General features: G+C 39.8%; 2 protein-coding genes across 3 annotated transcripts; one reads left to right on the top strand and one right to left on the bottom strand.

Moving 5' to 3' along the window:
• Positions 1-13,680: 13,680 nt before the first annotated feature.
• On the bottom strand, positions 13,681-19,511 carry LOC120466699 (uncharacterized). Its single transcript, XM_039655278.2, has 3 exons — positions 19,464-19,511; positions 18,760-18,906; positions 13,681-14,625 (listed from the first exon to the last, which is right to left on the bottom strand). Exons 2-3 carry the CDS (start codon positions 18,842-18,844, stop codon positions 13,817-13,819), a joined length of 894 nt encoding a protein of 297 aa, XP_039511212.2. The 5' UTR covers positions 18,845-18,906; positions 19,464-19,511; the 3' UTR covers positions 13,681-13,816.
• A 408-nt stretch (positions 19,512-19,919) lies between these two features.
• On the top strand, positions 19,920-26,946 carry LOC120466694 (uncharacterized). Of its 2 annotated transcripts, XM_039655271.2 has the most exons (7): positions 19,920-19,991; positions 20,123-20,561; positions 23,368-24,099; positions 24,179-24,348; positions 24,433-24,687; positions 24,777-25,103; positions 25,190-26,946. In XM_039655271.2, exons 2-7 carry the CDS (start codon positions 20,162-20,164, stop codon positions 25,223-25,225), a joined length of 1,920 nt encoding a protein of 639 aa, XP_039511205.2. In that variant the 5' UTR covers positions 19,920-19,991; positions 20,123-20,161; the 3' UTR covers positions 25,226-26,946. The 2 variants fall into 2 exon arrangements, with proteins under 2 accessions (XP_039511205.2, XP_039511204.2); XM_039655270.2 differs by having other exon boundaries at positions 19,939-20,561.
• The last annotated feature ends 957 nt before the right edge of the window (positions 26,947-27,903 follow it).

Below are 27,903 nucleotides of genomic sequence, written 5' to 3'. Positions count from 1 at the left end.
ACTTCTGAACGGTTTGTCCAAAAATCAAAAACTTGGTCTCGTTAGATTCAGGGCATCATGCTGAGTCGACCGATATCCAATTTTCCCAGATCGGCCATTTTGGCTGTCGGCCATTTTGAATTATGTGCTAAAATGCTGTATTTTTTGAACGCATGAACGAATTGTTACGAAACTCGTTATGGGTCATCAGTACGATGCCCTGAAGGAGCCTGAGAAGTTTCGAAACAGCGCCACCTAGTGGTGAATTGTTTTATTCAAACGCTTATAACTTTGGGTGTGGTACACTTATTTTCACGGGAGTCATATTTTTGAGTTCCTGAATCGTTGTCGAGTCCAACGATACCAAATATGTCGGGTTTCGTCTCACGGATGGCGTAGCGTAGCGATTTAGCGCGAAAAAAACACTTGGCGATATCTTCAAAACCGCTGTTCCGATCGAGACGAAACCACCGCCAGAAACACGGAATCATAGCTTGTTAACTATACGTTAATGCCCAAATGCGTAAATATTGATAGTAAGGGGTAGTAAAATTCAAACAAAGTCATGTGTCAGTCATTTTTTACGTGTTTTTTCATATAAATGTTTATAACTCGGAAGTAAATTGAGATATTTGCACCAAAATTGACACACATATGTATGGGGTCACTCTGAGGACACATAAAAAAAATTGTGGGACTGAGCCTCTTGGTGGCGCTATAATAGAACAAAACGTGAAATTCACATTGACTTCAATACAGTTTTGTGAAATACAATGCTATACTAAACAAATGCTTTGGTCTAACATTACGAAACTCAGTGTGTGCCATAAGCAGCATGCCCTGAAGGTACTCAAAAGATTTTGAGACAGCGCCACCTGTTGGTCAAAAGTTATAATTAATTTCTGAGAACGCTAATAACTTTTGAATAAATTTGCCTATTGCAATGAAACTGATCTTAATAGATTCCTTGGGTTATGCCGAAAACATAGATATCAGGTTTTGCATAATCAGCCAAACTTCCTGTCCGCCATCTTTATTTCTTTGAAAAGCCTTCTTTTTCGAACTCCTCCTAGACCGTTTGTCCGATTTTCACGAAAATTTAATCGCATCATCTCCAGACCGTGCCGACTAAAAGTTATGAATTGCACGATGATAGACAAAACCGTTTTCGTATACCACAGCATCAAAGTTTAGGCATGCTGCCAAAATTACTATTTAGGCTTTATCTCTGCAATGCCTTCACATTTTGACACCAAACTTTGCATGTGTCATTGTCACCTCCCTCTGACCACATCACATCTATTTCGTAACTGCGCCACCTATTGTTCGAAAGTGATAACCCATTAAATCATCTTATAAGTTAATGTTTATGTGATTTTTTTAGCCATTTGCCCAAAGTTCTCTCAAAATGCCCTTAATTGCTCCTTGCTGCAGTTGGTCTGCCACTCCTTGCCATTTTGGCATATGTTGCCGCTTCTTGCGCTTGGCCCCGGTAATGGCTGCTTGCAGCTATATTTATTATTATTATTCTTCTTCCGACTGGGCGTCTATGGCAGCCAGTAGACCGGTTTGCGGGAAAGTTGTTTTGGTTTGACATTCTGATAGAGGACAGTCCCAACTTTAAATACACCAATTTTGGTGTCTCTAACTCATTCCCTCTAGCGCCACCAACTGTCCAAAGTTTCACTTTTATTATGCTAATAACTTTTGAACCGTAAGGCCTATCAACAAAATTCTTTTTTCCTCTTGTTCCTGAGCTCATGCCGATTCGATCGCACCCTATGACGTCATTTTCCGTCATAAAAAAACGGCCGCCATTTTGAATTTTCCAAAAAACCTACTTTTGCGAACTCGTCCTAGACGGTTTGTCCGATTTTCACCAAAATCGCACCGGATCATCTCCAGGCAGTGCTGACAAAAAGTTATGGAATTCAAGATGATTCGAATAACCGTTTTCGATAAGCGCGCAAACTAATTTCACGTAGCGCTTGCGAAAACAGACGTGAGGTTGTATCTCCGCAACGCTTACTCGTTTTCACACCAAACTTGGTACGTGTTATCACAAGCATGACCTGAGGCTACGTACTGCGTTTCGGCGCAGCGCCACCTAGTGGTCCGGAGATATGAAAAATGGCTATTTTTGCTCGTAACTTCTGAACGGTTTCTCCAAAAATCAAAAACTTGGTCTCGTTAGATTCAGGGCGTCATGCCGAGTCGACCGATATCCAATTTTCCCAGATCGGCCATTTTGGCTGTCGGCCATTTTGAATTATGTGCTAAAATGCTGTATTTTTTGAACGCATGAACGAATTGTTACGAAACTCGGTATGGGTCATCAGTACGATGCCCTGAAGGAGCCTGAGAAGTTTCGAAACAGCGCCACCTAGTGGTGAATTGTTTTTTTCAAACGCTTATAGCTTTGGGTGTGGTACACTTATTTTCACGGGAGTCATGTTTTTGAGTTCCTGAATCGTTGCCGAGTCCAACGATACTAAACATGCTGGGTTTCGTGTTACGGTTGGTGTAGCGTAGCGATTTAGCGCGAAAAAAACACTTGGCGATATCTTCAAAACCGCTGTTCCGATCGAGACGAAACCACCGCCAGAAACACGGAATCATAGCTTGTTAACTACATGCAAATGCCCAAATGCGAAAATATTGATAGTAAGGGGTAGTAAAATTCAAACAAAGTCATGTGTCAGTCATTTTTTACGTGTTTTTTCATACAAATGTTTATAACTCGGAAGTGAATTGAGATATTTGCACCAGAATTGACACACATATGTATGGGGTCACTCTGAGGACACATAAAAAAAATTGTGGGACTGAGCCTCTTGGTGGCGCTATAATAGAACAAAACGTGAAATTCCCATTGACTTCAATAGTTTTGTGAAATAAAATGCTATACTAAACAAATGCATTGGTGTAATATTACGAAACTCAGTGTGTGCCATAAGCAGCATGCCCTGAAGGTACTCAAAAGGTTTTGAGACAGCGCCACCTGTTGGTCAAAAGTTATAATTAATTTCTGAGAACGCTAATAACTTTTGAATAAATTTGCCTATTGCAATGAAACTGATCTTAATAGATTCCTTCGGTTATGCCGAAAACATAGATATCAGGTTTTCCATAATCAGACAAACGTCCTGTTCGCCATCTTTATTTCTTTGAAAAACCTTCTTTTTCGAACTCCTCCTAGACCGTTTGTCCGATTTTCACGAAAACTGAATCGTATCATCTCCAGACCGTGCCGACTAAAAGTTATGAATTGCACGATGATAGACAAAACCGTTTTTGTATACCACAGCATCAAAATTTAGGCATGCTGCCAAAATTACTATTTAGGCTTTATCTCTGCAATGCCTTCACATTTTGACACCAAACTTTGCATGTGTCATTGTCACCTCACTCTGACCACATCACATCTATTTCGTAACTGCGCCACCTATTGTTCGAAAGTGATAACCCATTAAATCATCTTATAAGGTAATGTTTATGTGATTTTCTTAGCCATTTGCCCAAAGTTCTCTCAAAATGCCCTTAAATGCTCCTTGCTGCAGTTGGTCTGCCACTCCTTGCCATTTTGGCATATGTTGCCGCTTCTTGCGCTTGGCCCCGGTAATGGCTGCTTGCAGCTATATTTATTATTATTCTTCTTCCGTTTCCGACTGGGCGTCTATGGCAGCCCATAGACCGGTTTGCGGGAAAGTTGTTTTGGTTTGACATTCTGATAGAGGACAGTCCCAACTTTAAATACACCAATTTTGGTGTCTCTAACTCATTCCCTCTAGCGCCACCAACTGTCCAAAGTTTCACTTTTATTATGCTAATAACTTTTGAACCGTAAGGCCTATCAACAAAATTCTTTTTTCCTCTTGTTCCTGAGCTCATGGCGATTCGATCGCACCCTATGACGTCATTTTCCGTCATAAAAAAACGGCCGCCATTTTGAATTTTCTAAAAAACCTACTTTTGCGAACTCGTCCTAGACGGTTTGTCCGATTTTCACCAAAATCGCACCGGATCATCTCCAGCCAGTGCTGACAAAAAGTTATGGAATTCAAGATGATTCGAATAACCGTTTTCGATAAACGCGCAAACAAATTTTACGTAGCGCTTGCGAAAACAGACGTGAGGCGGTATCTCCGCAACGCTTACTCGTTTTCAGACCAAACTTGGTACGTGTCATCACAAGCATGACCTGAGGCTACATGCTGCGTTTCGGCGCAGCGCCACCTAGTGGTCCGGAGATATGAAAAATGGCTATTTTTGCTCATAACTTCTGAACGGTTTCTCCAAAAATCAAAAACTTGGTCTCGTTAGATTCAAGGCATCATGCTGAGTCGACCGATATCCAATTTTCCCAGATCGGCCATTTTGGCTGTCGGCCATTTTGAATTATGTGCTAAAATGCTGTATTTTTTGAACGCATGAACGAATTGTTACGAAACTCGGTATGGGTCATCAGTACGATGCCCTGAAGGAGACTGAGAAGTTTCGAAACAGCGCCACCTAGTGGTGAATTGTTTTATTCAAACGCTTATAACTTTGGGTGTGGTACACTTATTTTCACGGGAGTTATATTTTTGAGGTCCTGAATCGTTGCCGAGTCCAACGATACCAAATATGTCGGGTTTCGTCTCACGGATGGCGTAGCGTAGCGATTTAGCGCGAAAAAAACACTTGGCGATATCTTCAAAACCGCTGTTTCGATCGAGACGAAACCACCGTCAGAAACACGGAATCATAGCTTGTTAACTATATGCTAATGCCCAAATGCAAAAATATTGATAGTAAGGGGTAGTAAAATTCAAACAAAGTCATGTGTCAGTCATTTTTTACATGTTTTTTCATATAAATGTTTATAACTCGGAAGCGAATTGAGATATTTTCACCAAAATTGACACACATATGTATGGGGTCACTCTGAGGACACACACAAAAAATTGTGGGACTGAGCCTCTTGGTGGCGCTATAATAGAACAAAACTTGAAATTCCCATTGACTTTAATACAGTTTTGTGAAATACAATGCTATACTAAATAAATCCTTTGGTATAACATTACGAAACTCAGTGTGTGCCATAAGCAGCATGCCCTGAAGGTACTCAAAAGATTTTGAGACAGCGCCACCTGTTGGTCAAAAGTTATAATTAATTTCTGAGAACGCTAATAACTTTTGAATAAATTTGCCTATTGCAATGAAACTGATCTTAATAGATTCCTTGGGTTATGCTGAAAACATAGATATCAGGTTTGCCATAATCAGCCAAACTTCCTGTCCGCCATCTTTATTTCTTTGAAAAACCTTCTTTTTCGAACTCCTCCTTGACCGTTTGTCCGATTTTCACGAAAATTGAATCGTATCATCTCCAGACCGTGCCGACTAAAAGTTATGAATTGCACGATGATAGACAAAACCGTTTTCGTATACCACAGCATCAAAGTTTAGGCATGCTGCCAAAATGACTATTTAGGCTTTATCTCTGCAATGCCTTCACATTTTGACACCAAACTTTGCATGTGTCATTGTCACCTCACTCTGACCACATCACATCTATTTCGTAACTGCGCCACCTATTGTTAGAAAGTGATAACCCATTAAATCGTCTTATAAGTTAATGTTTATGTGATTTTTCTTAGCCATTTGCCCAAAGTTCTCTCAAAATGCCCTTAATTGCTCCTTGCTGCAGTTGGTCTGCCACTCCTTGCCATTTTGGCATATGTTGCCGCTTCTTGCGCTTGGCCCCGGTAATGGCTGCTTGCAGCTATATTTATTAGGGGCCAAGCACCGAAGGTGCGGAGGCACCTATTGTATCTGTTCCGTTTCCTATTATTAGGGGCCAAGCACCGAAGGTGCGGAGGCACCTATTGTATCTGTGCCGGTTCTTATTATTATTATTATTATTATTAGGGGCCAAGCACCGAAGGTGCGGAGGCACCTATTGTATCTGTGCCGGTTCTTATTATTATTATTATTATTATTATTATTATTCTTCTTCCGACTGGGCGTCTATGGCAGCCCATAGACCGGTTTGCGGGAAAGTTGTTTTGGTTTGACATTCTGATAGAGGACAGTCCCAACTTTAAATACACCAATTTTGGTGTCTCTAACTCATTCCCTCTAGCGCCACCAACTGTCCAAAGTTTCACTTTTATTATGCTAATAACTTTTGAACCGTAAGGCCTATCAACAAAATTCTTTTTTCCTCTTGTTCCTGAGCTCATGCCGATTCGATCGCACCCTATGACGTCATTTTCCGTCATAAAAAAACGGCCGCCATTTTGAATTTTCCAAAAAACCTACTTTTGCGAACTCGTCCTAGACGGTTTGTCCGATTTTCACCAAAATCGCACCGGATCATCTCCAGCCAGTGCTGACAAAAAGTTATGGAATTCAAGATGATTCGAATAACCGTTTTCGATAAACGCGTAAACAAAATTTACGTAGCGCTTGCGAAAACAGACGTGAGGTTGTATCTCCGCAACGCTTACTCGTTTTCACACCAAACTTGGTACGTGTTATCACAAGCATGACCTGAGGCTACGTGCTGCGTTTCGGCGCAGCGCCACCTAGTGGTCCGGAGATATGAAAAATGGCTATTTTTGCTCGTAACTTCTGAACGGTTTCTCCAAAAATCAAAAACTTGGTCTCGTTAGATTCAGGGCGTCATGCCGAGTCGACCGATATCCAATTTTCCCAGATCGGCCATTTTGGCTGTCGGCCATTTTGAATTATGTGCTAAAATGCTGTATTTTTTGAACGCATGAACGAATTGTTACGAAACTCGTTATGGGTCATCAGTACGATGCCCTGAAGGAGCCTGAGAAGTTTCGAAACAGCGCCACCTAGTGGTGAATTGTTTTATTCAAACGCTTATAACTTTGGGTGTGGTACACTTATTTTCACGGGAGTCATATTTTTGAGGTCCTGAATCGTTGCCGAGTCCAACGATACCAAATATGTCGGGTTTCGTCTCACGGATGGCGTAGCGTAGCGATTTAGCGCGAAAAAAACACTTGGCGATATCTTCAAAACCGCTGTTCCGATCGAGACGAAACCACCGCCAGAAACACGGAATCATAGCTTGTTAACTATACGCTAATGCCCAAATGCGTAAATATTGATAGTAAGGGGTAGTAAAATTCAAACAAAGTCATGTGTCAGTCATTTTTTACGTGTTTTTTCATATAAATGTTTATAACTCGGAAGTAAATTGAGATATTTGCACCAAAATTGACACACATATGTATGGGGTCACTCTGAGGACACATAAAAAAAATTGTGGGACTGAGCCTCTTGGTGGCGCTATAATAGAACAAAACGTGAAATTCCCATTGACTTCAATACAGTTTTGTGAAATACAATGCTATACTAAACAAATGCTTTGGTCTAACATTACGAAACTCAGTGTGTGCCATAAGCAGCATGCCCTGAAGGTACTCAAAAGATTTTGAGACAGCGCCACCTGTTGGTCAAAAGTTATAATTAATTTCTGAGAACGCTAATAACTTTTGAATAAATTTGCCTATTGCAATGAAACTGATCTTAATAGATTCCTTGGGTTATGCCGAAAACATAGATATCAGGTTTTGCATAATCAGCCAAACTTCCTGTCCGCCATCTTTATTTCTTTGAAAAGCCTTCTTTTTCGAACTCCTCCTAGACCGTTTGTCCGATTTTCACGAAAATTTAATCGCATCATCTCCAGACCGTGCCGACTAAAAGTTATGAATTGCACGATGATAGATAAAACCGTTTTCGTATACCACAGCATCAAAGTTTAGGCATGCTGCCAAAATTACTATTTAGGCTTTATCTCTGCAATGCCTTCACATTTTGACACCAAACTTTGCATGTGTCATTGTCACCTCCCTCTGACCACATCACATCTATTTCGTAACTGCGCCACCTATTGTTCGAAAGTGATAACCCATTAAATCATCTTATAAGTTAATGTTTATGTGATTTTTTTAGCCATTTGCCCAAAGTTCTCTCAAAATGCCCTTAATTGCTCCTTGCTGCAGTTGGTCTGCCACTCCTTGCCATTTTGGCATATGTTGCCGCTTCTTGCGCTTGGCCCCGGTAATGGCTGCTTGCAGCTATATTTATTATTATTCTTCTTCCGTTTCCGACTTGGCGTCTATGGCAGCCCATAGACCGGTTTGCGGGAAAGTTGTTTTGGTTTGACATTTTGATAGAGGACAGTCCCAACTTTAAATACACCAATTTTGGTGTCTCTAACTCATTCCCTCTAGCGCCACCAACTGTCCAAAGTTTCACTTTTATTATGCTAATAACTTTTGAACCGTAAGGCCTATCAACAAAATTCTTTTTTCCTCTTGTTCCTGAGCTCATGCCGATTCGATCGCACCCTATGACGTCATTTTCCGTCATAAAAAAACGTCCGCCATTTTGAATTTTCCAAAAAACCTACTTTTGCGAACTCGTCCTAGACGGTTTGTCCGATTTTCACCAAAATCGCACCTGATCATCTCCAGGCAGTGCTGACAAAAAGTTATGGAATTCAAGATGATTCGAATAACCGTTTTTGATAAACGCGTAAACAAAATTTACGTAGCGCTTGCGAAAACAGACGTGAGGTTGTATCTCCGCAACGCTTATTCGTTTTCACACCAAACTTGGTACGTGTTATCACAAGCATGACCTGAGGCTACGTGCTGCGTTTCGGCGCAGCGCCACCTAGTGGTCCGGAGATATGAAAAATGGCTATTTTTGCTCGTAACTTCTGAACGGTTTCTCCAAAAATCAAAAACTTGGTCTCGTTAGATTCAGGGCGTCATGCCGAGTCGACCGATATCCAATTTTCCCAGATCGGCCATTTTGGCTGTCGGCCATTTTGAATTATGTGCTAAAATGCTGTATTTTTTGAACGCATGAACGAATTGTTACGAAACTCGTTATGGGTCATCAGTACGATGCCCTGAAGGAGCCTGAGAAGTTTCGAAACAGCGCCACCTAGTGGTGAATTGTTTTATTCAAACGCTTATAACTTTGGGTGTGGTACACTTATTTTCACGGGAGTCATATTTTTGAGGTCCTGAATCGTTGCCGAGTCCAACGATACCAAATATGTCGGGTTTCGTCTCACGGATGGCGTAGCGTAGCGATTTAGCGCGAAAAAAACACTTGGCGATATCTTCAAAACCGCTGTTCCGATCGAGACGAAACCACCGCCAGAAACACGGAATCATAGCTTGTTAACTATACGCTAATGCCCAAATGCGTAAATATTGATAGTAAGGGGTAGTAAAATTCAAACAAAGTCATGTGTCAGTCATTTTTTACGTGTTTTTTCATATAAATGTTTATAACTCGGAAGTGAATTGAGATATTTGCACCAAAATTGACACACATATGTATGGGGTCACTCTGAGGACACATAAAAAAAATTGTGGGACTGAGCCTCTTGGTGGCGCTATAATAGAACAAAACGTGAAATTCCCATTGACTTCAATACAGTTTTGTGAAATACAATGCTATACTAAACAAATGCTTTGGTCTAACATTACGAAACTCAGTGTGTGCCATAAGCAGCATGCCCTGAAGGTACTCAAAAGATTTTGAGACAGCGCCACCTGTTGGTCAAAAGTTATAATTAATTTCTGAGAACGCTAATAACTTTTGAATAAATTTGCCTATTGCAATGAAACTGATCTTAATAGATTCCTTGGGTTATGCCGAAAACATAGATATCAGGTTTTCCATAATCAGACAAACTTCCTGTTCGCCATCTTTATTTCTTTGAAAAACCTTCTTTTTCGAACTCCTCCTAGACCGTTTGTCCGATTTTCACGAAAATTTAATCGCATCATCTCCAGACCGTGCCGACTAAAAGTTATGAATTGCACGATGATAGACAAAACCGTTTTCGTATACCACAGCATCAAAATGCAGGCATGCTGCCAAAATTACTATTTAGGCTTTATCTCTGCAATGCCTTCACGTTTTGACACCAAACTTTGCATGTGTCATTGTCACCTCACTCTGACCACATCACATCTATTTCGTAACTGCGCCACCTATTTTTCGAAAGTGATAACCCATTAAATCATCTTATAAGGTAATGTTTATGTGATTTTCTTAGCCATTTGCCCAAAGTTCTCTCAAAATGCCCTTAATTGCTCCTTGCTGCAGTTGGTCTGCCACTCCTTGCCATTTTGGCATATGTTGCCGCTTCTTGCGCTTGGCCCCGGTAATGGCTGCTTGCAGCTATATTTATTATTATTATTATTCTTCTTCCGACTGGGCGTCTATGGCAGCCCATAGACCGGTTTGCGGGAAAGTTGTTTTGGTTTGACATTCTGATAGAGGACAGTCCCAACTTTAAATACACCAATTTTGGTGTCTCTAACTCATTCCCTCTAGCGCCACCAACTGTCCAAAGTTTCACTTTTATTATGCTAATAACTTTTGAACCGTAAGACCTATCAACAAAATTCTTTTTTCCTCTTATTCCTGAGCTCATGCCGATTCGATCGCACCCTATGACGTAATTTTCCGTCATAAAAAAACGGCCGCCATTTTGAATTTTCCAAAAAACGTACTTTTGCGAACTCGTCCTAGACCGTTTGTCCGATTTTCACCAAAATCGCACCGGATCATCTCCAGACAGTGCTGACAAAAAGTTATGGAATTCAAGATAATTCGAATAACCGTTTTCGATAAACGCACAAACTAATTTTACGTAACGCTTGCGAAAACAGACGTAAGGCTTTATCTCCGCAACGCTTCATCCTATTCAGACCAAACTTGGTACATGTAATCACAAGCATGACCTGAGGCTACATGCAGCGTTTCGGCGCAGCGCCACCTAGTGGTCCGGAGATATGAAAAATGGCTATTTTCGCTCATAACTTCTGAACGGTTTCTCCAAAAATCAAAAACTTGGTCTCGTTAGATTCAGGGCGTCATGCCGAGTCGACCGATATCCAATTTTCCCAGATCGGCCATTTTGGCTGTCGGCCATTTTGAATTATGTGCTAAAATGCTGTATTTTTTGAACGCATGAACGAATTGTTACGAAACTCGGTATGGGTCATCAGTACGATGCCCTGAAGGAGCCTGAGAAGTTTCGAAACAGCGCCACCTAGTGGTGAATTGTTTTTTTCAAACGCTTATAACTTTGGGTGTGGTACACTTATTTTCACAGGAGTCATATTTTTTAGGTCCTGAATCGTTGCCGAGTCCAACGATACTAAACATGCTGGGTTTCGTGTTACGGTTGGTGTAGCGTAGCGATTTAGCGCGAAAAAAACACTTGGCGATATCTTCAAAACCGCTGTTCCGATCGAGACGAAACCACCGCCAGAAACACGGAATCATAGCTTGTTAACTATATGCAAATGCCCAAATGCAAAAATATTGATAGTAAGGGGTAGTAAAATTCAAACAAAGTCATGTGTCAGTCATTTTTTACGTGTTTTTTCATATAAATGTTTATAACTCGGAAGTGAATTGAGATATTTGCACCAAAATTGACACACATATGTATGGGGTCACTCTGAGGACACATAAAAAAAATTGTGGGACTGAGCCTCTTGGTGGCGCTATAATAGAACAAAACGTGAAATTCCCATTGACTTCAATAGAGTTTTGTGAAATAAAATGCTATACTAAACAAATGCTTTGGTGTAATATTACAAAACTCAGTGTGTGCCATAAGCAGCATGCCCTGAAGGTACTCAAAAGATTTTGAGACAGCGCCACCTGTTGGTCAAAAGTTATAATTAATTTCTGAGAACGCTAATAACTTTTGAATAAATTTGCCTATTGCAATGAAACTGATCTTAATAGATTCCTTGGATTATGCCGAAAAACATAGATATCAGGTTTTCCATAATCAGACAAACGTCCTGTTCGCCATCTTTATTTCTTTGAAAAACCTTCTTTTTCGAACTCCTCCTAGACCGTTTGTCCGATTTTCACGAAAATTGAATCGTATCATCTCCAGACCGTGTCGACTAAAAGTTATGAATTGCACGATGATAGACAAAACCGTTTTCGTATACCACAGCATCAAAATTTAGGCATGCTGCCAAAATGACTATTTAGGCTTTATCTCTGCTATGCCTTCACATTTTGACACCAAACTTTGCATGTGTCATTGTCCCCTCACTCTGACCATATCACATCTATTTCGTAACTGCGCCACCTATTGTTCGAAAGTGATAACCCATTAAATCATCTTATAAGTTAATGTTTATGTGATTTTCTTAGCCATTTGCCCAAAGTTCTCTCAAAATGCCCTTAATTGCTCCTTGCTGCAGTTGGTCTGCCACTCCTTGCCATTTTGGCATATGTTGCCGCTTCTTGCGCTTGGCCCCGGTAATGGCTGCTTGCAGCTATATTTAACTTTGAAGTTGAAGAAGTGAAAAAGCATATCGGACCCCTTTAACAAATTAAACTGTGAAACCCAAAATTTATTCACCACTTGCATGTTACAAAAGTCTATGCAACTTTCAAATCAGAATCACTGACGTTTAGAGTGAAGGTAATTTTATCTTGGGATATTTAAACTACCGATATCAATTTAATTTCTGTCAGCTGGTAGTTGCGCTCATCGGAGTTCCAGGCTGGGCAGGTGATCGGACCACGACCACTTCGTTGGTTCGCGACTTTAGCTTCTATAAATGTTTAAGTTTCTTCAAACACAAATCTGTTGAGATAAGACCCCTCAAACTAAGCTTGTATGGAGCGGTCACCCCAAATACATAATAGGTCTACCACCTCACCATCCCTCTACTGACTGACCTCACAGCTTTCCTCCATGATATAATAATAAAAAAAAACGATAGTACACGCCAGTGCAGAATGATGACTCATGTCGATCAAGAATGACATTGAATGAATGTTGCATGAATTCTGATATGACTCTTCAGACTGCAGTCACACTGTAAAACATCGGACCTGTATTGAATTTAGGACCACATATGGAAGTGGCACAAATCATAATTGAAAAGATCAGATTCCATGTAGTTTGTCACGGTCACGACAAAAATCACATATCACAAAGTTACATGAGCAAAAAAATCAGATTTTGGCCACATTTACCTGCAGTCAGAATGTAGCCTAAGACCGTGTGTCCACCAAAGCGTTTTTAGCTGGCTGAAAACACCAAACGCTCTGCTGAAGACGCCGAGCTTTGGGCGCTTGACAGTGTTTTGTCAGCGCAGCGATTTTTTCCATTGAGACGTTTCGTTGCTATGCTACAGAATTTCCGCTGCACAGTTTACTTGTAACTGATTTTGCAGATAATTTGTTTCATACTAAAAAAATAATTTTTCATCCATTTTGTTCGCTTAGCTCTGTTGGTTGATGTCGTTGTACAGAAAGAATGTTGTGACAGTTGGTCAGTGTTGTTTAGTCCCACCCCTCCTCCACTGTGATTGGATGGCTGGGTAAAAAGTGACAGTGATGAGCACTACGTTTTATCCAAAGTTGAATATTTTTCAACTCCCGGCGACCAGTAAAAACGCTGGGCGCTCGGCGCTTCAGCATGGAAAAAAAAACGCTCAGCGCCTCGTTACGATCATGGCGTTTAAAAAAAGCGGCACTCCCATTGACAACAATTGAAAACATACACCAGGCGCGTGGAAAAATGCTTTGGTGGACAAATGGCTTAAGCGTGATGGCAATATATTTGTGTAATTACACTGACCAAAATTCAATCGGCTGTGAAGGGGATTTTTTAAACAACTCCTTTTCCTGCAATTTCTTCCCAGAATGAGTTTGCAAATGACATTTCAGATCTGCTCGATATGTAAAACTCATCTCACACTGAAGACATATGAAAGCTTCTCTCCAGTGTGAGATCTTAGTTTTCTCTTGAGTGAATCCTCATGTGAGAATTAAGGGTTACTTTTTGTCTGAAACTCTTTCCACAGTGAGGGCATATGAAAGGCTTCTCTCCGGTGTGAACTTTCGTGTGGACTTTAAGACTTTCTTTTTGAATGAAACATTTTCCACACTCTTGGCAAGTGTAAAGGTTCTCTCCAGTGTGAATTCTCATGTGGGATTTAAGGCTATATTTTTGAGTAAAACTTTTTCCACACTGTTGGCAGGGGAATGGTTCCTCTACAGTGTGAATTCTCAAGTGCCTTGTAAGGTTCTCTTTTTCAGTGAAACTTTTTCCACACTGTTGACAGGAAAAAGGCTTCTCTCCAGTGTGAATTCTCATGTGGACTTTAAGGCTGTATTTCCGATAGAAACTCCTTCCACACTCTTGGCAAGAGAAAGGCTTCTCTCCACTGTGAACTCTCATGTGGTCTTTAAGGCTATATTTTCGAGTGAAACTTTTTCCACACTGTTGGCAGGTGAAAGGTTCCACTACAGTGTGAATTCCCATGTGTCTTTTAAGGTTTCCTTTGACAGTGAAACTTTTCCCACACTGTTGGCAGGAGAAAGGCTTCTCTCCAGTGTGAATGCTCATGTGGACTTCAAGGTGTTTATGTTGATTGAAACTCTTTCCACATTCTTGGCAGGTGAAATGACTTCTAGCTCCTGTCTTATGTGGGGAAGTATTTTCAGTCTGTGAGCAAGATTTTTCTCCAGTTATGAAATCATGGTGAATCTCATACATTTCTCCATACAGTTTTTGATTCTCCTCTTTCAGCGCCATCGGTTCTAAGGTGAAAACGTACAAATACAAATGAACCAGTTTAATAGCACAAAGCAACAGACATCAAAACATTTAGACATGTAAGGCATTAACACCAACATAAAGCATCTAAACTAACAACATGTATGCTACATCCTATACCAATTAATAATAATAATTCATTACATTTATATAGCGCATTTCTCGGCACTCAAAGCGCTTTACATAGAGGGGGGAATCTCCTCAACCACCAGAAGAGGCGTTACCTGAAATCTCAGACCTTCTCAATATTTTCAAGTCTTCACTTTCTTTTACTTGGGAGAACTGGTTAATTATAGACAATCTTGATATTCTCATTCATGTCTTAAGCCCATTCATACCACAGAACCTGTGCTTATTAAAGTTACAAATTAATTGCATTTGGCATCTGATCTCAGCTAAATCTCTCTTCTAGTGTAATTTTAATCTTTTGAAAAACATTACCATTCTCTTAGTTAAATGTCTGAGTGTATTGGAATGGTTCATTCTAGAGGTTGTCTGACATAGATTTTGCAGACCAATTTACCCAATTTACATGTCCACTACAGGTAATTGATTTGTTTACCAGAAGCTGGATTAGTAAAGAACAGCACTATGTTTGTCGACAAGTCTGAAGGGACGTTAAAGGGTTAGTTCACCCAAAAATGAAAATTAAGTCATTAATTACTCACCCCCATGCTGTACCAACCCCGTAAGACCTTCGTTCGTCTTCGGAACACAAATAAAGATATTTTTGATTAAATTTGAGAGCACATAGCTATATAACTACCACATTGGCTCCTAAGGGACTGCCTCTTGACGGCCCAGAAAGTCAATAAAGAAAATGTTTAAATATCCCAAGTGACTACCGTGGCTCAACTATATGTTTATCAAGCGACGAGAATACTTTTTGTGCGAAAAAACAAACAAAAATAACGAGTTTATTCGACTATTCCTTTTCTTCCTTGTAGGCCAGAAACGAGACTTCCTTAGATTTCCACGACGCATGCGCGAGAATTGAACTGAAGTAGCTCTGAAGTAGTGTAAGCAGATCGCAATTCTCACGCATGCGTCATGGAAATCTAAGGAAGTCTCGTTTCTGGCCTACAAGGAAGAAAAGGAATAGTCGAATAAACTCGTTATTTTTGTTTGTTTTTTCGCACAAAAAGTATTCTTGCCAATGTGGTAGTTATACAGCTCTCAAATTTAATCAAAAATATCTTCATTTGTGTTCCGAAGACGAACGAAGGTCTTACGGGGTTGGTACAGCATGGGGGGTGAGTAATTAATGACTTAATTTTCATTTTTGGGTGAACTAACCCTTTAAAGCAGCGTTTCCCAACCCTGTTCCTGGCGGCACACCAACACTGCGTGTTTTCTTTGTCTCCCTAATCAAACACACCCGATTCAACCCATCAGCTCATTAACCCACCTGATTATGAGCTGATGGGTTGAGTCAGGTGTGTTTGATAAGGGAGACAAAGAAAACACGCAGTGTTGGTGTGCCGCCAGGAACAGGGTTGGGAAACACTGCTTTAAAGGGTTAGTTTACCCAGAAAATTTTAATTCTATCATTAATTACCCACGTTGTTTAAAACCTGTAAGGCTGTTATTCATCTTTGAAACATAACTGAAGATATTTTTTATTGAATATAACCTGCACTCTCCAGACAGCTACGCAACTACCATGTTGACTCTTTAAACAATTCATAAAAAGATTCTAAAAATAATTCATATGAATGGAGCGGTTTAGTCCAAATTTTCTGAATAGACACGATCACTTTGATGAACTGATTTAATTTAGGCTTTTATTCACATAAAAATTGACAAAAAAAATGAAAACTGAACCTGCTTGATGCGCGAGAACAAACCTCTTGCTGAAGCTCAAACAGGACTGAAACTCATTGGTTCTTGTGAAAGCTCAAACGTGCTGCATGACAAGAATGAACCTCATTTTGAAGATGACAAAAAAATGTCACATAGTTTACCTTTAAATTACACATTTCCATAAATTACAGAAATTGGAAAGCAAAAATTATATTTACAGTAGTCTCCTGTTCACCACTATACAAGTTAACCCATCTTCCAACTTGTGAAATGTAAAAAGGGTTCATTAAAATGTATTATTTTAAACTGGTTTCGTTACATCACCCAGTTTCATTACGTAACTTTGTGTCTGTTTGAGTCAATGAGTCCATCCCCGAAGATTGTTAAAAACATGAGCCTTGTCCGAAAGGCAAAGATGCTTTAATTTGTAGTAATATCTCAGAATTACTGAGTCTTGTTTCAAATATGATTCTTTTGAAGTGTTGGTGCTTAATGTAACACTATCTAATGTAAATGATAAATCACGTTTGAGATTTGTGCTGGCTACTGTATACAGGCCACCAGGGCACTACACAGACTTTATCAAAGAATTTGCTGATTTTCTATCAGAGTTAGTACTGGCTGCAGATAAAGTCCTTATTGATGATGATTTTAATATACATGTAGATAACGAAAAAGATGCATTGGGATTGGCATTTAAAGATATTCTGAACTCTATTGGAGTTAGACAACACATGTCAGGACCTACTCGTGGTCATAATCATACTAATACATTGATCTAATATTGACACACATGGAATCAATGTTGATGCCATTGAAATTCTGCAGCAGAGCAATGACATCTCAGATCATTATCTAGTCTCGTGTATACTTCATTTAGCCAAGGCTGCAAAGCCGACTCCGTGTTACAAGGATGTTAGACAAGTCTGCAACAAGTCACTATTTTGCACCACCGTAGTTTGAGGCTAACTACGGTAATTATCCTCATGGCTAAACAATAGCCTGCCTACAACTAATTCAACATCTCTGAAAACGCAACTGTGGCGAGCCGGACGAGGTCGAGGGATGTGAGAGAGCGGGGCAAGGCCGGTGGCGCGACCGACAATGAACGCACCGCTCTCTCACAGAGGATTAATGCTTCCTCTCCTCCGCGAGATATGCGAGACCGCTGCACCTCACAGGTGACACACCATCAGCCACGCCACCGACCTCGCACCGCTCTATCACTGCTCGTCACAGATGACTTAAACTTTCATAGATAACGTTAATAATTTGCAAGCTGCTCAAATAAAGCATACAAAACATCAGCTAAAATGATCTATAGGCTATATGATTATAATCAGAGCATGTGCATGTTTGTCAGTGATTTACTTATATTACAGTTTGCACTATATTAGTTTATTAGTAAAATGCCTTGTAAGAAATTCAAACTCAAATATAAAGTTAACCATCAAAGAAATCAGAAACAAGAAACATTAATCCATATACAGCTTAAATAACATTAGGTTATTATTTAGGCTCATTATTTCCAATTAGTTATGGTAATGTTATGTTAGGTTAAGTGAATGTTAGCAGTTATCACTATAACCACTGCATATAGAGATGTTAAGTTAGTCACAAGTTATTGTTACCATTACACAAACTATTTAGGTCCTCTGTTATGACAAATTTATCACCATCATTCATATTTTAAAAATTTCCATTTTCTTACACAACAGAAGTCTTTTGCCACGGGCTCCGAAAGAGCAACTCCTCAAAGGCAGCAGCCAACCCTCCAAGCTATGTTTGAGCAGCACAACAAGTATCCCAGGGAGTCCAGGGAGGTAAAACGGCTTAACAGGGCAGTAGCAGAAATCACCTGTAGGAAATTATCACAGTTTCCTGGGGGCTAGATATGGCCAATTTGGCTGGAATTACAACAGATAATGCATCAAAAACTGCAAAGCTTTCAGTGAATACACCTGGATACCCTGTTTTGGGCACAATCTGGGCACAAACCAAACCAAAACTTTCAGAAAATATAAAATATACCAAAACATGAACTTTGGTTCGGACCTTGGTGCGGACTTTCAGGTGAGAAAACGTCCTTACATATTTTTGCTTGCAATTCAGTTAATCTTTGCCTCGTACACCTCACTTGGTTATGATACGCCTGAGTTTAATGTTACACCACTTTACCCCTTGATTCAAACATACTAGAAGCCATCCTAGCTTATTTGACATTTGTTTGTTTCTGCTTCTTTTTCACCTGTTTTGATCTGGAGATACAGTATTCTTTAAGAAGATGTGTTATCAGCTTTGAGAATGAAACCAACCTGTTCGTTCCTCAGTATCTTCTCTTTTCACTCTGAATGCGTCTTCAATCTTCATTTCTTCACTCTCCTCTTTAATAAACGCCATCTTTATAATGTGTCGCGTAGATCACAGCATCTTCACCTGGGGTTTTTCTCGGTGTTTGACATCTTTAAAATGAAAATAATCAACAGATATAAAAATAAATCCTAAATAAAACTTTGGGTGCATCTCAATCAGCTACAGTTAAGTGCACTGGTTTGGTTAGGGTAAGTCAGTCAGTTAATGGCCTCAAATGACCTGAAACTTTCAAAACCTTCAAATTATTAAAAGAACACAAATTATACAAATACTTCATATTTAGACATGTCAATTATTTCTAGATTACACTGTTAGACCAGCATGTGAACTAATAAAACTAATAAAAAAAACTAAATCCGAACTAATAATAAACGGATTTTCGAGTTTAAATTTTCATGTTTCTTCATTACTAATCGCCAGTGACCAAATTCATGATATGAAACGCACTGCGAAATGAAACGCACCTTTCCTGGTACTATACTCATGTGTGGATGCACTTAACGTTAAGTTACAAACAAAATAAAGATAATTAAAGTTAGATAAAGAATTACAATGTTAATTTCAATACCAAGCAAGTTTACATCGTTTATATAAATACCTGAACGGGTTGCATTGATGTAAACACTTATATGCGCAAAATACAAACCTTTCTTCAGCCGATTCAAAACAGAAGCATGAGCTCGGCGCATTTTATGACGTCATGTCCCCAGACCAAAATAAAAGTCCAGTTCTGCTGTCTAAAACCATAGACTGTAAAAGTCTAAAATCACCAAAGTGCCATAATAAATACATGTCAACGAAATTTATATTTTAATTCTTGGAGAAATACATATTTAAATACATGTTGTCAAATGGCGTGATGAAAATATTAAGAGCTACAATACAGCTAAAATGAAAGAGGATGCAAAAAAAAAAAAAAAAAAAAAAAAACCTGGTCATCACCTTTTTTTAACATTGGATCCTCTTATGTATTTCTCCAAGAATTCAACTCTAAATTTCTCTGAGATGTATTTTATTATTGCAATTTTTTGGTTTTAGACAGAACCTTGTTTTGTTTTTGTTTTTTGTTAGTTTGTTTTTTAAGACAGGAACGTGTGAACTGTTCGTTTATTTTTATGAGACGTCATAAGGCTGCGCCACGCTCCTGCGTCTGTTGTGATACTGCTGAAAAAAGGTTTGTATTTTAAGTTTTTACAAACGGTGAACTAAGGAGCTGATTGAAAGGCACATGGATATTTATTGGATTCGTTTTTCTTTCTGCTAAATATTCTCATCCTAATCATGTAAAACTGTTTAACCACTCAGAAAAACTCCTGGTGAAGCGAATGAGATCCAGACTTAAACATGGCGTTTATTAAAGAAGAAAATGAAACGAAGATTGAAGAAACATTCACAGTAAAACAAGAAGATACTGAGGACCAAACAAAGATGGTGTGTATTAAAGAGAGTGAAGACATGAAGATTGAAGATACTGAGGAACAAACAATATTAATGGTGTTGATTAAAGAAGAGAGTGAAGAAACGAATATTGAAGAAGCATTCAGAGTGAAACAAGAAACTGAGGAACAAACAAATATGGTGTTTATGGAAGAGGAGAGTGAAGAAACGAATATTGAAGAAGCATTCACAGTTAAACAAGCAGATAAAGAGGAACGAACAAATGTGGTGTTTATTAAAGAGAGTGAAGAAACGAATATTGAAGAAGCATTCACAGTGATACAAGACGACACTGACACACTAGCAGGTTGGTTTCTTTCTCAAAATTGATTACACATATTCTGAAAGAGTAACTCCAGATCAAAATACAGGCAAAAAATAAGCAGAAACAATATCATATGCAAGCAGATGTAAAATAACATGTTCATCAACATTAAATAGCATATTCAAAACTTTGATAAGCTCTTGCTTTTACACAGAGGATACATTGTCAAATGCAGCTCTCTGACAGAGTTTGTATTGTAATGTTACAGATTTGTAAAGCATTATCTATTGTGAAGGGTCATTTCATTATGGTTGATCTAGCACTGCATGTGCCAGAATTTATTTTCAAGGAAGTACCGATTCTATTAATGTGTAAAGCTACAGTAGCATTGAGTTCCTTTCCATCTAAACTGGTCAGTGTTCAATCAGCTGCTCGTGCTCATCACTTCTCTCAACAGTGGCACCAACATGTCTCGGTTCAGTGAACTGTTGGAGTTACTGGAGTAAAATATAATTCAGGATATTGATTTATTTCGATTCGTAGGCGACTGTCAGGCATGTCTGAAAGTGAGTAACTTTAGTAACTTGTGGATCAGCACTGACGCAAGACGCGAACTGTTTCGAACGATTCAGTTCGATTTAGCGTACTGGTTCGACCGGTTCACTAAAAAGAACCGTTTCAAAAGAACGATTCGTTCATGAACCAGCCATGTCTATGATCACTACAGTCTGCAGAGAGATGGAGGCGGCAAGAGAAAAGGTGAAGACTGAGGAGTGGAAGCTCTGCAAATGCACTAATAGAAACAGTAAAAGTGTGGGAGACATTTGCTGAAATAATGAAATTGATGTCCAAAGTGCTGGCTTTGCCTTTGTTATGTGTAGGCCTAGGTCTTCTTGCGATGCTGTGTTGTTACACGTCTATGGCCCAATAACGCTCCGATGAGCATTTACTACTTTTAAAAAATGCGGTCAGGAAGCGGGTCGGGTACAATATTTTTTTTACTTTTTTTTGCGGTCCGAGTTGCGGGCGGGTAGCTGAAAACGTCGGTCGGTTGCGGGTTGTTTATACATCGACCCGCGCATCACTGGTAAGTACACATTTAAGGCCTAAGACACGAAATGAGCGGTTTGTGTGAGAAAACGAACAGTATTTATATTGTTTTTTATCTCATGTATCCACAGCCATGTCCAACTGATCTGAATCAGTTGTTCAATGTCCACCTGAACCAAACTGAACCATGTCCAACGTTCCGCCAGAAGTGATCGCTTGCGCGTGTGACGTCACTCATTATTTACACAGAGATTTCGGAAGTTTTGCCTCTTACTAAACATATTTAGATATAACGGAATCGTCTTCCATTGGGATTTCATGTTTCTAAATATGTTTAGATCTTCACAGTGAAAGGTAAAACTTCCGAAATCTCTGTGTAAACAATGAGTGACGTCGACGCGCAAGCCATCACTTCCGGCAGAACGTTGGGCATGGTTCAGTTGGACATTACACAACTGATTCAGATCACTTGGACGTGACTGTGATTACACGAGGTAAAAACGATATAAATACTGTTTGTTTTCTCACACAAACCGCTCGTTTCGTGTCTTAGGCCATCAATGTGTACTTACATTTACGAGTCATTAAATCATGTTTAATTTGGACTTTTCTGTGCATGCTCTTTGAGGTGGTGACCATAGACCTGCATTATATGACTGACGGACAAGAATGCTTTAATTTGGACTTCTCTGCATGCTTTTTGGTGGACCCTTAGCCTCCAGTGTATGACTGATAGACAACAACGGTTTGACTGAAAAATGTCAAAATTGAAAATGCTGTGGAAACAAAGACACCTACATCTTGGATGCCCTTGAAGTAAGCTAAAACATATCAAAAATTAATTTCAAAGTGAACTATCACTTTAATACTAACCCAAGGATGAGACCTACGCAGGCGCACACACACACACACACACACACACGCCTTTACATATATGTTATAACTACATTGATTAATCACCCTTTTAATTTTTGATATTTAGTATTTTTTATCAGATTTCACATTTAGAGTAATTCAAGGATGAGAAGTTGTTTGAACAGAAAACTGTTCTTTGTTATGTATCACCTATCAAATCAAAAGATGTGTTATATTCAAGATGTGTTACATTGTCAATTTGTCTATAGCCTACCATACATCTTGTCAGATATTGTTACCAGAGATCAGTTATTTATGATGCGTAACAAAGAACAGTTTTCTGTTCAAACAACTTCTCATCCTTGAATTACTCTAAATGTGAAATCTGATACAGAAATCTTGTTTGTTACAGTATTATGTTTACTATTGCACTTTAAAATGTTTTATTGTGATATAATAAGAATATGTTTTTAAAATAAATTGATGATATTGTTAACATATTCTACTGTCTGTTATGTTTTTATTTGGAAAAAAAAATCAACTTCAGATGCACACAAGAAAAAAGAAATCCATGAATGCCTAATACTAGTTACTTCATGCTGAGAATTACCCTAACTCGGCAAGTCAACCGGCTGGTTGACGTGTGTATCTGCTTCCTGATTGGGTCAATAAAAAATACAGAAAATGTGTTAAATGTGGACTAAGGAACACTATTTTATCAACAAAAAAAAATGCATATTTTATTTCTTAGTGTGACTGATGGGTTAAATAGGTAAAATAGTAGAATAGGGAAGAAGTGGTCCACTATTGAGCTATTATACTTGAAGTTTGATCAAATAGACTACAAATTAAACCTGTAAAGGGCATAAATGACCCCCTAATCTTTGTCATTTGCATTTGCTTCTTGCCACATTCCTCTGTTCTGTTGACATGGGTCTTGAAGACTGCCCGCTGTGCCTTCATGGGTACCACAAGCTCAGCCAGCATCTGAGGGTGACCCATAAGGTCATCAACAGCCAGGAGCGCAAGTTGCTGCTTGCCATTTCCTCGGGGAGGATTGATGTCCGCAAGGGGAGCTGCCCCTTGCCCTCCTGCGGCAAGTCCACCTCCCGCTTGGATCGCCACCTAAAGGACCATACCGAGTTAACAAGGGAGGCCCAGCAGGAGACCATGCAGGCGCTGAAGAGAAAGAAGATTATTCATGACCTCACATACTTGCGGGCAAGCAACCCAGCCGTGCCTATGGCCTCGACCCTGGATCTGGAGGAGGATCAAGATCTGGAGAATGCCCCACCTCCTCCAGAGGAGGGTACCTGTGACAAACCCTGCTGCCAGCATGCTCGCAAACAGCTCCAGGATCAGGTGGCGGAACTCAACAGACAGGTGGACACACTGCGCAGCACCCTCAGAGATGTGAAACGCCGCTACCGCCTGTTGAAGAGGAGATCACAGTCCATCCCCCCCACCCAAGTTTCCCAGGTCACAAGAAAACTTCTAACGTCTCTTCGCTCCCCTGAGAAGGAAGTGGAGGCCACAGTGATGGAAAAATCGCTTCGGAGGAAGGTAGTGGTGCACGAGGTGGCCTTAAATCAGGCCAAGGACGGCTGCCTCATTCCAAAGAGAGTTTTAAGAGAGTGCCGCTCCTCTGCCAAGAGGAAGATTCCAGAGATTCTGGGTAAGATTTTGCTTCACCTCACCTCTCAAACTGTGGTGTCCCAAAGAACCCCTTAATGCTTCTCCCTTTCTTTGTGAAGCTTCTCTCAGGAAGTCGGGGGACAAGAAGGACCAGTGGTCATTTTATGGACACCTCACTGCATACTTGGCCTGCATCTATGGCCATCACGTTTGGGTGTTCCAGAACATTACCATAAAGGAGGTGGAGGAAGGCCAGCGGACCGCCAGAGAGGGCTGCTATGTCATCAATGTGAGTGGTTTTATTAATCTCTCTCTGCAGTTCTCTTGCAAAACTCTCCCCAAATGCTTACCCTGCTAGTCACTATTTCCGCAGATATCATCTCACAAGATTAACCCGGCCTTCTGGGATGCCCAGCTGGCATTGGATGCTGAGGAGTATGGGTGGCTGCAGGACTTTTTATCCATGAGGTCCACCTTGGTAGGTGGGAAGAATGCCCACTACTTATTTTTTACATCCAAGGCCAGCTCCTGCAAAAATTTGAACAAGTATTTCCAGGAGGCATGGGCTGGCATGGGTTTGCTTGGGACCCCCACATTCACTGATATCAGGACCTCCATCGCCACCCATGTAGGTGTTTCTGTTCCTGTTTCTGCTGTGTGAGTTTCTGATGTGTTTTTTTTTTAACTTGTCACCTATGCTTTCCTCTCTCTGTACAGGCGAAGAACACCCTCAGCCCCGGAGACTGGTATAAAGTGGCACGATACATGTGCTACAATACCTCCACAGTTGATGGATTTAATGTGCTGAACTTAAATGCAAAGCAGGTGGCAGAACACCACCATCTGTTTGAGTCAGCTGTGGAGTGTGAGGAAACCATACCAGTAAAAAATGTGAAGACCCGGAAGCGCCCCGCTACCTTCAGGCTAAAGAGGGGCAAAAGGCCCTGCAAGCGGGCAGCCAGCCCGTCAACCTCCTTCAGCCCATCACCCTCTGCCACCCTTCTACGGATGAAAGAAGGTCCAGAGTCGAGGGAGTCTGCTTCGGTAAGTCCATCATCTCATTGGTTGGTTTTATCATTTGTGACGAGTAGGCATGTTCGCTGAGTCTTTGCCTTTCTTATTCTTTTCAGGAGGGACAAAGCCAAGCAAAGCGGCAGATCTATTGACTAAAAAGGAAGATAAACCTCATGCTGATAAAAAGTAAAAAAAAAAAAAACAAGAAAAAAGAACGCATCAATAAGCCCACTTAAATTTGGAAGCGTATCGCACGTGACTACTTGTCTACTGACATGACATATTTCTGTTTTGCCCAAGAGTTTAATTGTGTATAAAGACCTGTATGATTATAGTTAACTTACAGTGCAAAGTTCTTTTAGACATTATGTGAAATTGGGGCCCACAAGTTCCTGAACCTGATGATTGATGGGATACACTTTAGCCTCAAAGATGCCCTGAAGCTGTATTGAAAATAGTGTGTGTTAAGTGTACCATGCTTTGCCATTTTTCAGACCTGGAGAGTGGGTATTTGGACCGGCCCCACATTTGACCCTCCAATGCGGGAATGTTGGCGCTAGTTAGCTTGCCAGCTGTATTAATAGCTAGTTCAAATTGGTTGGAAGATAAAATGAACTGTTAGTTAAAATAGATGGCACATCATAAACATGTTTTGTCACACTTCAGTAGTAATGTGATTCCATCACAACTCTCATTTCAATAAATCAATGCACGGTTTTATAATAATGGAATATGCTTTTATTTAAAACTCATGTAAGCAGTGACAGAATAGGTATTTTGGCATTATTCTGAACATTGTAGAAGCATTCATTTCATAGGTCATTGTAGTTTACTTTGCTGAATCATTAGATTAACATTGTCACTGTTACTATGAAACCGCATCAGTTGCATACAATTTTATTGCTTTTCATGAGATGAGAGCAGTGAAAGTGATGTTACAGAGGGGGTCCAGGCAGATGTGCAGGTAGATTGTGAGAGAGAGGTGTCAACAGATGCAAACAGCGCGCTTTTCGGTGCCTCCCGCTTTTTTCACGTCAGTTTGGGTGACTTGTGTGAATCGTGCAGACCCGAAGAAATTTTTGTGGGGGTGGGGGGTGTCTTATCATAATTTCACCAACAATAATTTTGGATTGCCTCCACCAAACAAGTAAATGGAATTAAGCAAATCAGAACACTACGGGCCAAAACATTAGTATGCACGCAAGCGTGAACCACTAGTGTTTCTTCCACTAACTCGTGGCCTGATTGGAGGTAGCTCGTCAAGGGGCCGTCCGCGAGGATGCGCTCTCAAGTTCGCTATTTAAAATGTAGGCGTGCGGCAAGCGCTCTCATAATTGAAGCGATTTTTTTTCCAGGTGCAGCGAGATGAAAACTTAAACTTTTCAGAATGCCTCAAGCGCATCGCAGTTCATGTGACAAGAACCAACCACAATTGAAAGCTTAGTAAACATGAAGGATGGGGGTGCGCCCAAACGCTACCGGTGTTCTTCTCCATAAATAAATCTTGCAGCAAACCTACAGCAAGCGTTTTTCGATGGTGAAAATCTATTAGCTACTAATTTTTTTTTGTCTTTGTGTTATGTAGAGTGCAGTGCATGGATGCTTAGCAACGACACACGGACCGAATGCAATGCAATGCACGTTCGTGAATCTCCTGTTCGAACTCGTTCATCAAAATGAACAAATCTTTTTCCGAGTCAATTCATTTGTTTCGTTCGTTGAATGAACTAAATGACTCGGAAAAAGATTCGTTCATTTTGATGCAGGAGAGTCACGTCACAAAACAGAGCAAGGCGAGCATTTGAGATTATAAAACTTTAACTTTGTACTTTATTTATTAAATGAGCGATTGTTTCGCTTGATAAGACCCTTATTCATCGTTTGGAATCATTTCAAGCCCTTTGAACAGTTTGCAGTTTGTACTGAAAGTGTCTTGGACCTTGAACCGTTTGGTTACCACTGAAGTGCGTTACATGGAGAAAAATGCTGGAATGTTTTCATCAAAAACCTTTTTCTGTTTTTCGACTGAAGAAAGAAAGACATGGACATCTTGGATGACATGGGGGTGAGTAAATTATCAACAAAAGTTTTTTGAAAAGTGAACTACTCCTTTAACCATGGATGTGGTAATGGCTGTTATGTTATTTTCTTTTAAGTGACGTTCCTTGTTACATAGCCTATTAATTTCTGGATTTATTGAAAAACATCAACCAATATTTCATATCCATAATTATTATAATGGATATAATTATATTAGATTAAATTAGAAGTGCAACACAAAAAAACAATTGGTACGCCTATTTTGAATTTTACTCAAACAAATATAAATACTTTTTCCCCCTCAACAAATAGGCTACAAATACAGACACCGGCTGCTTTGCACACTCCTAAAGTGCTGTCATGTTTGGGGGGCGTGTATGCTGTTTAAATGAGTGTTCTCACCGATACGCCGATACGAGTTTTGACGAGTAGAATGCAGCGATGACTAGAACCACGCAGCAGAGAAATAGAAAGTTGACAAGCCATTAAAAAGTAGTGATAGTATTAAAAGTATTGAAACACTTACTGTATATATTTTCAATAAATCATGTTCCCATTCACACTAAATTCTTTTTATAAGGTAACGTTTTTTTAAAATATTTTTAGGCATTATCAATCCTAATGCCTAATGCCAAAATGTTTTATTTGTTCACCAAGTAATTTACTGGTTTTTACTACAGCAAGGAGAAAATGACAATTTGATGGATAATTTAAATATATTCTGTAATCACATTTTGGTGAGGTATTAATTCCGGCATAACATCTGAGCGTGAAACGCTGCTTGAATAGT

The sequence above is a fragment of the Pimephales promelas genome, chromosome 24 (assembly GCF_988280905.1).
Source record: "Pimephales promelas chromosome 24, fPimPro1.hap1.1, whole genome shotgun sequence".
Taxonomy (NCBI): domain Eukaryota; kingdom Metazoa; phylum Chordata; class Actinopteri; order Cypriniformes; family Leuciscidae; genus Pimephales; species Pimephales promelas.
The sequence above is the reverse complement of the archived record's forward strand: the minus strand, read 5'-3'. Positions and strand labels throughout refer to the sequence as shown.

Bases quoted from the DNA above. Each gene is read 5' to 3' on its own strand.
- LOC120466699 (XM_039655278.2), bottom strand. From the start codon at position 18,844: ATGGCGTTTATTAAAGAGGAGAGTGAAGAAATGAAGATTGAAGACGCA. The intron at 14,626-18,759 runs GTTGGTTTCATT...TTTTCACCTTAG, and splicing joins AGATACTGAGGAACGAACAG to AACCGATGGCGCTGAAAGAG.
- LOC120466694 (XM_039655271.2), top strand. From the start codon at position 20,162: ATGGCGTTTATTAAAGAAGAAAATGAAACGAAGATTGAAGAAACATTC. The intron at 20,562-23,367 runs GTTGGTTTCTTT...TGGGTCTTGAAG, and splicing joins CGACACTGACACACTAGCAG to ACTGCCCGCTGTGCCTTCAT. The intron at 24,688-24,776 runs GTAGGTGTTTCT...CTCTCTGTACAG, and splicing joins GGACCTCCATCGCCACCCAT to GCGAAGAACACCCTCAGCCC.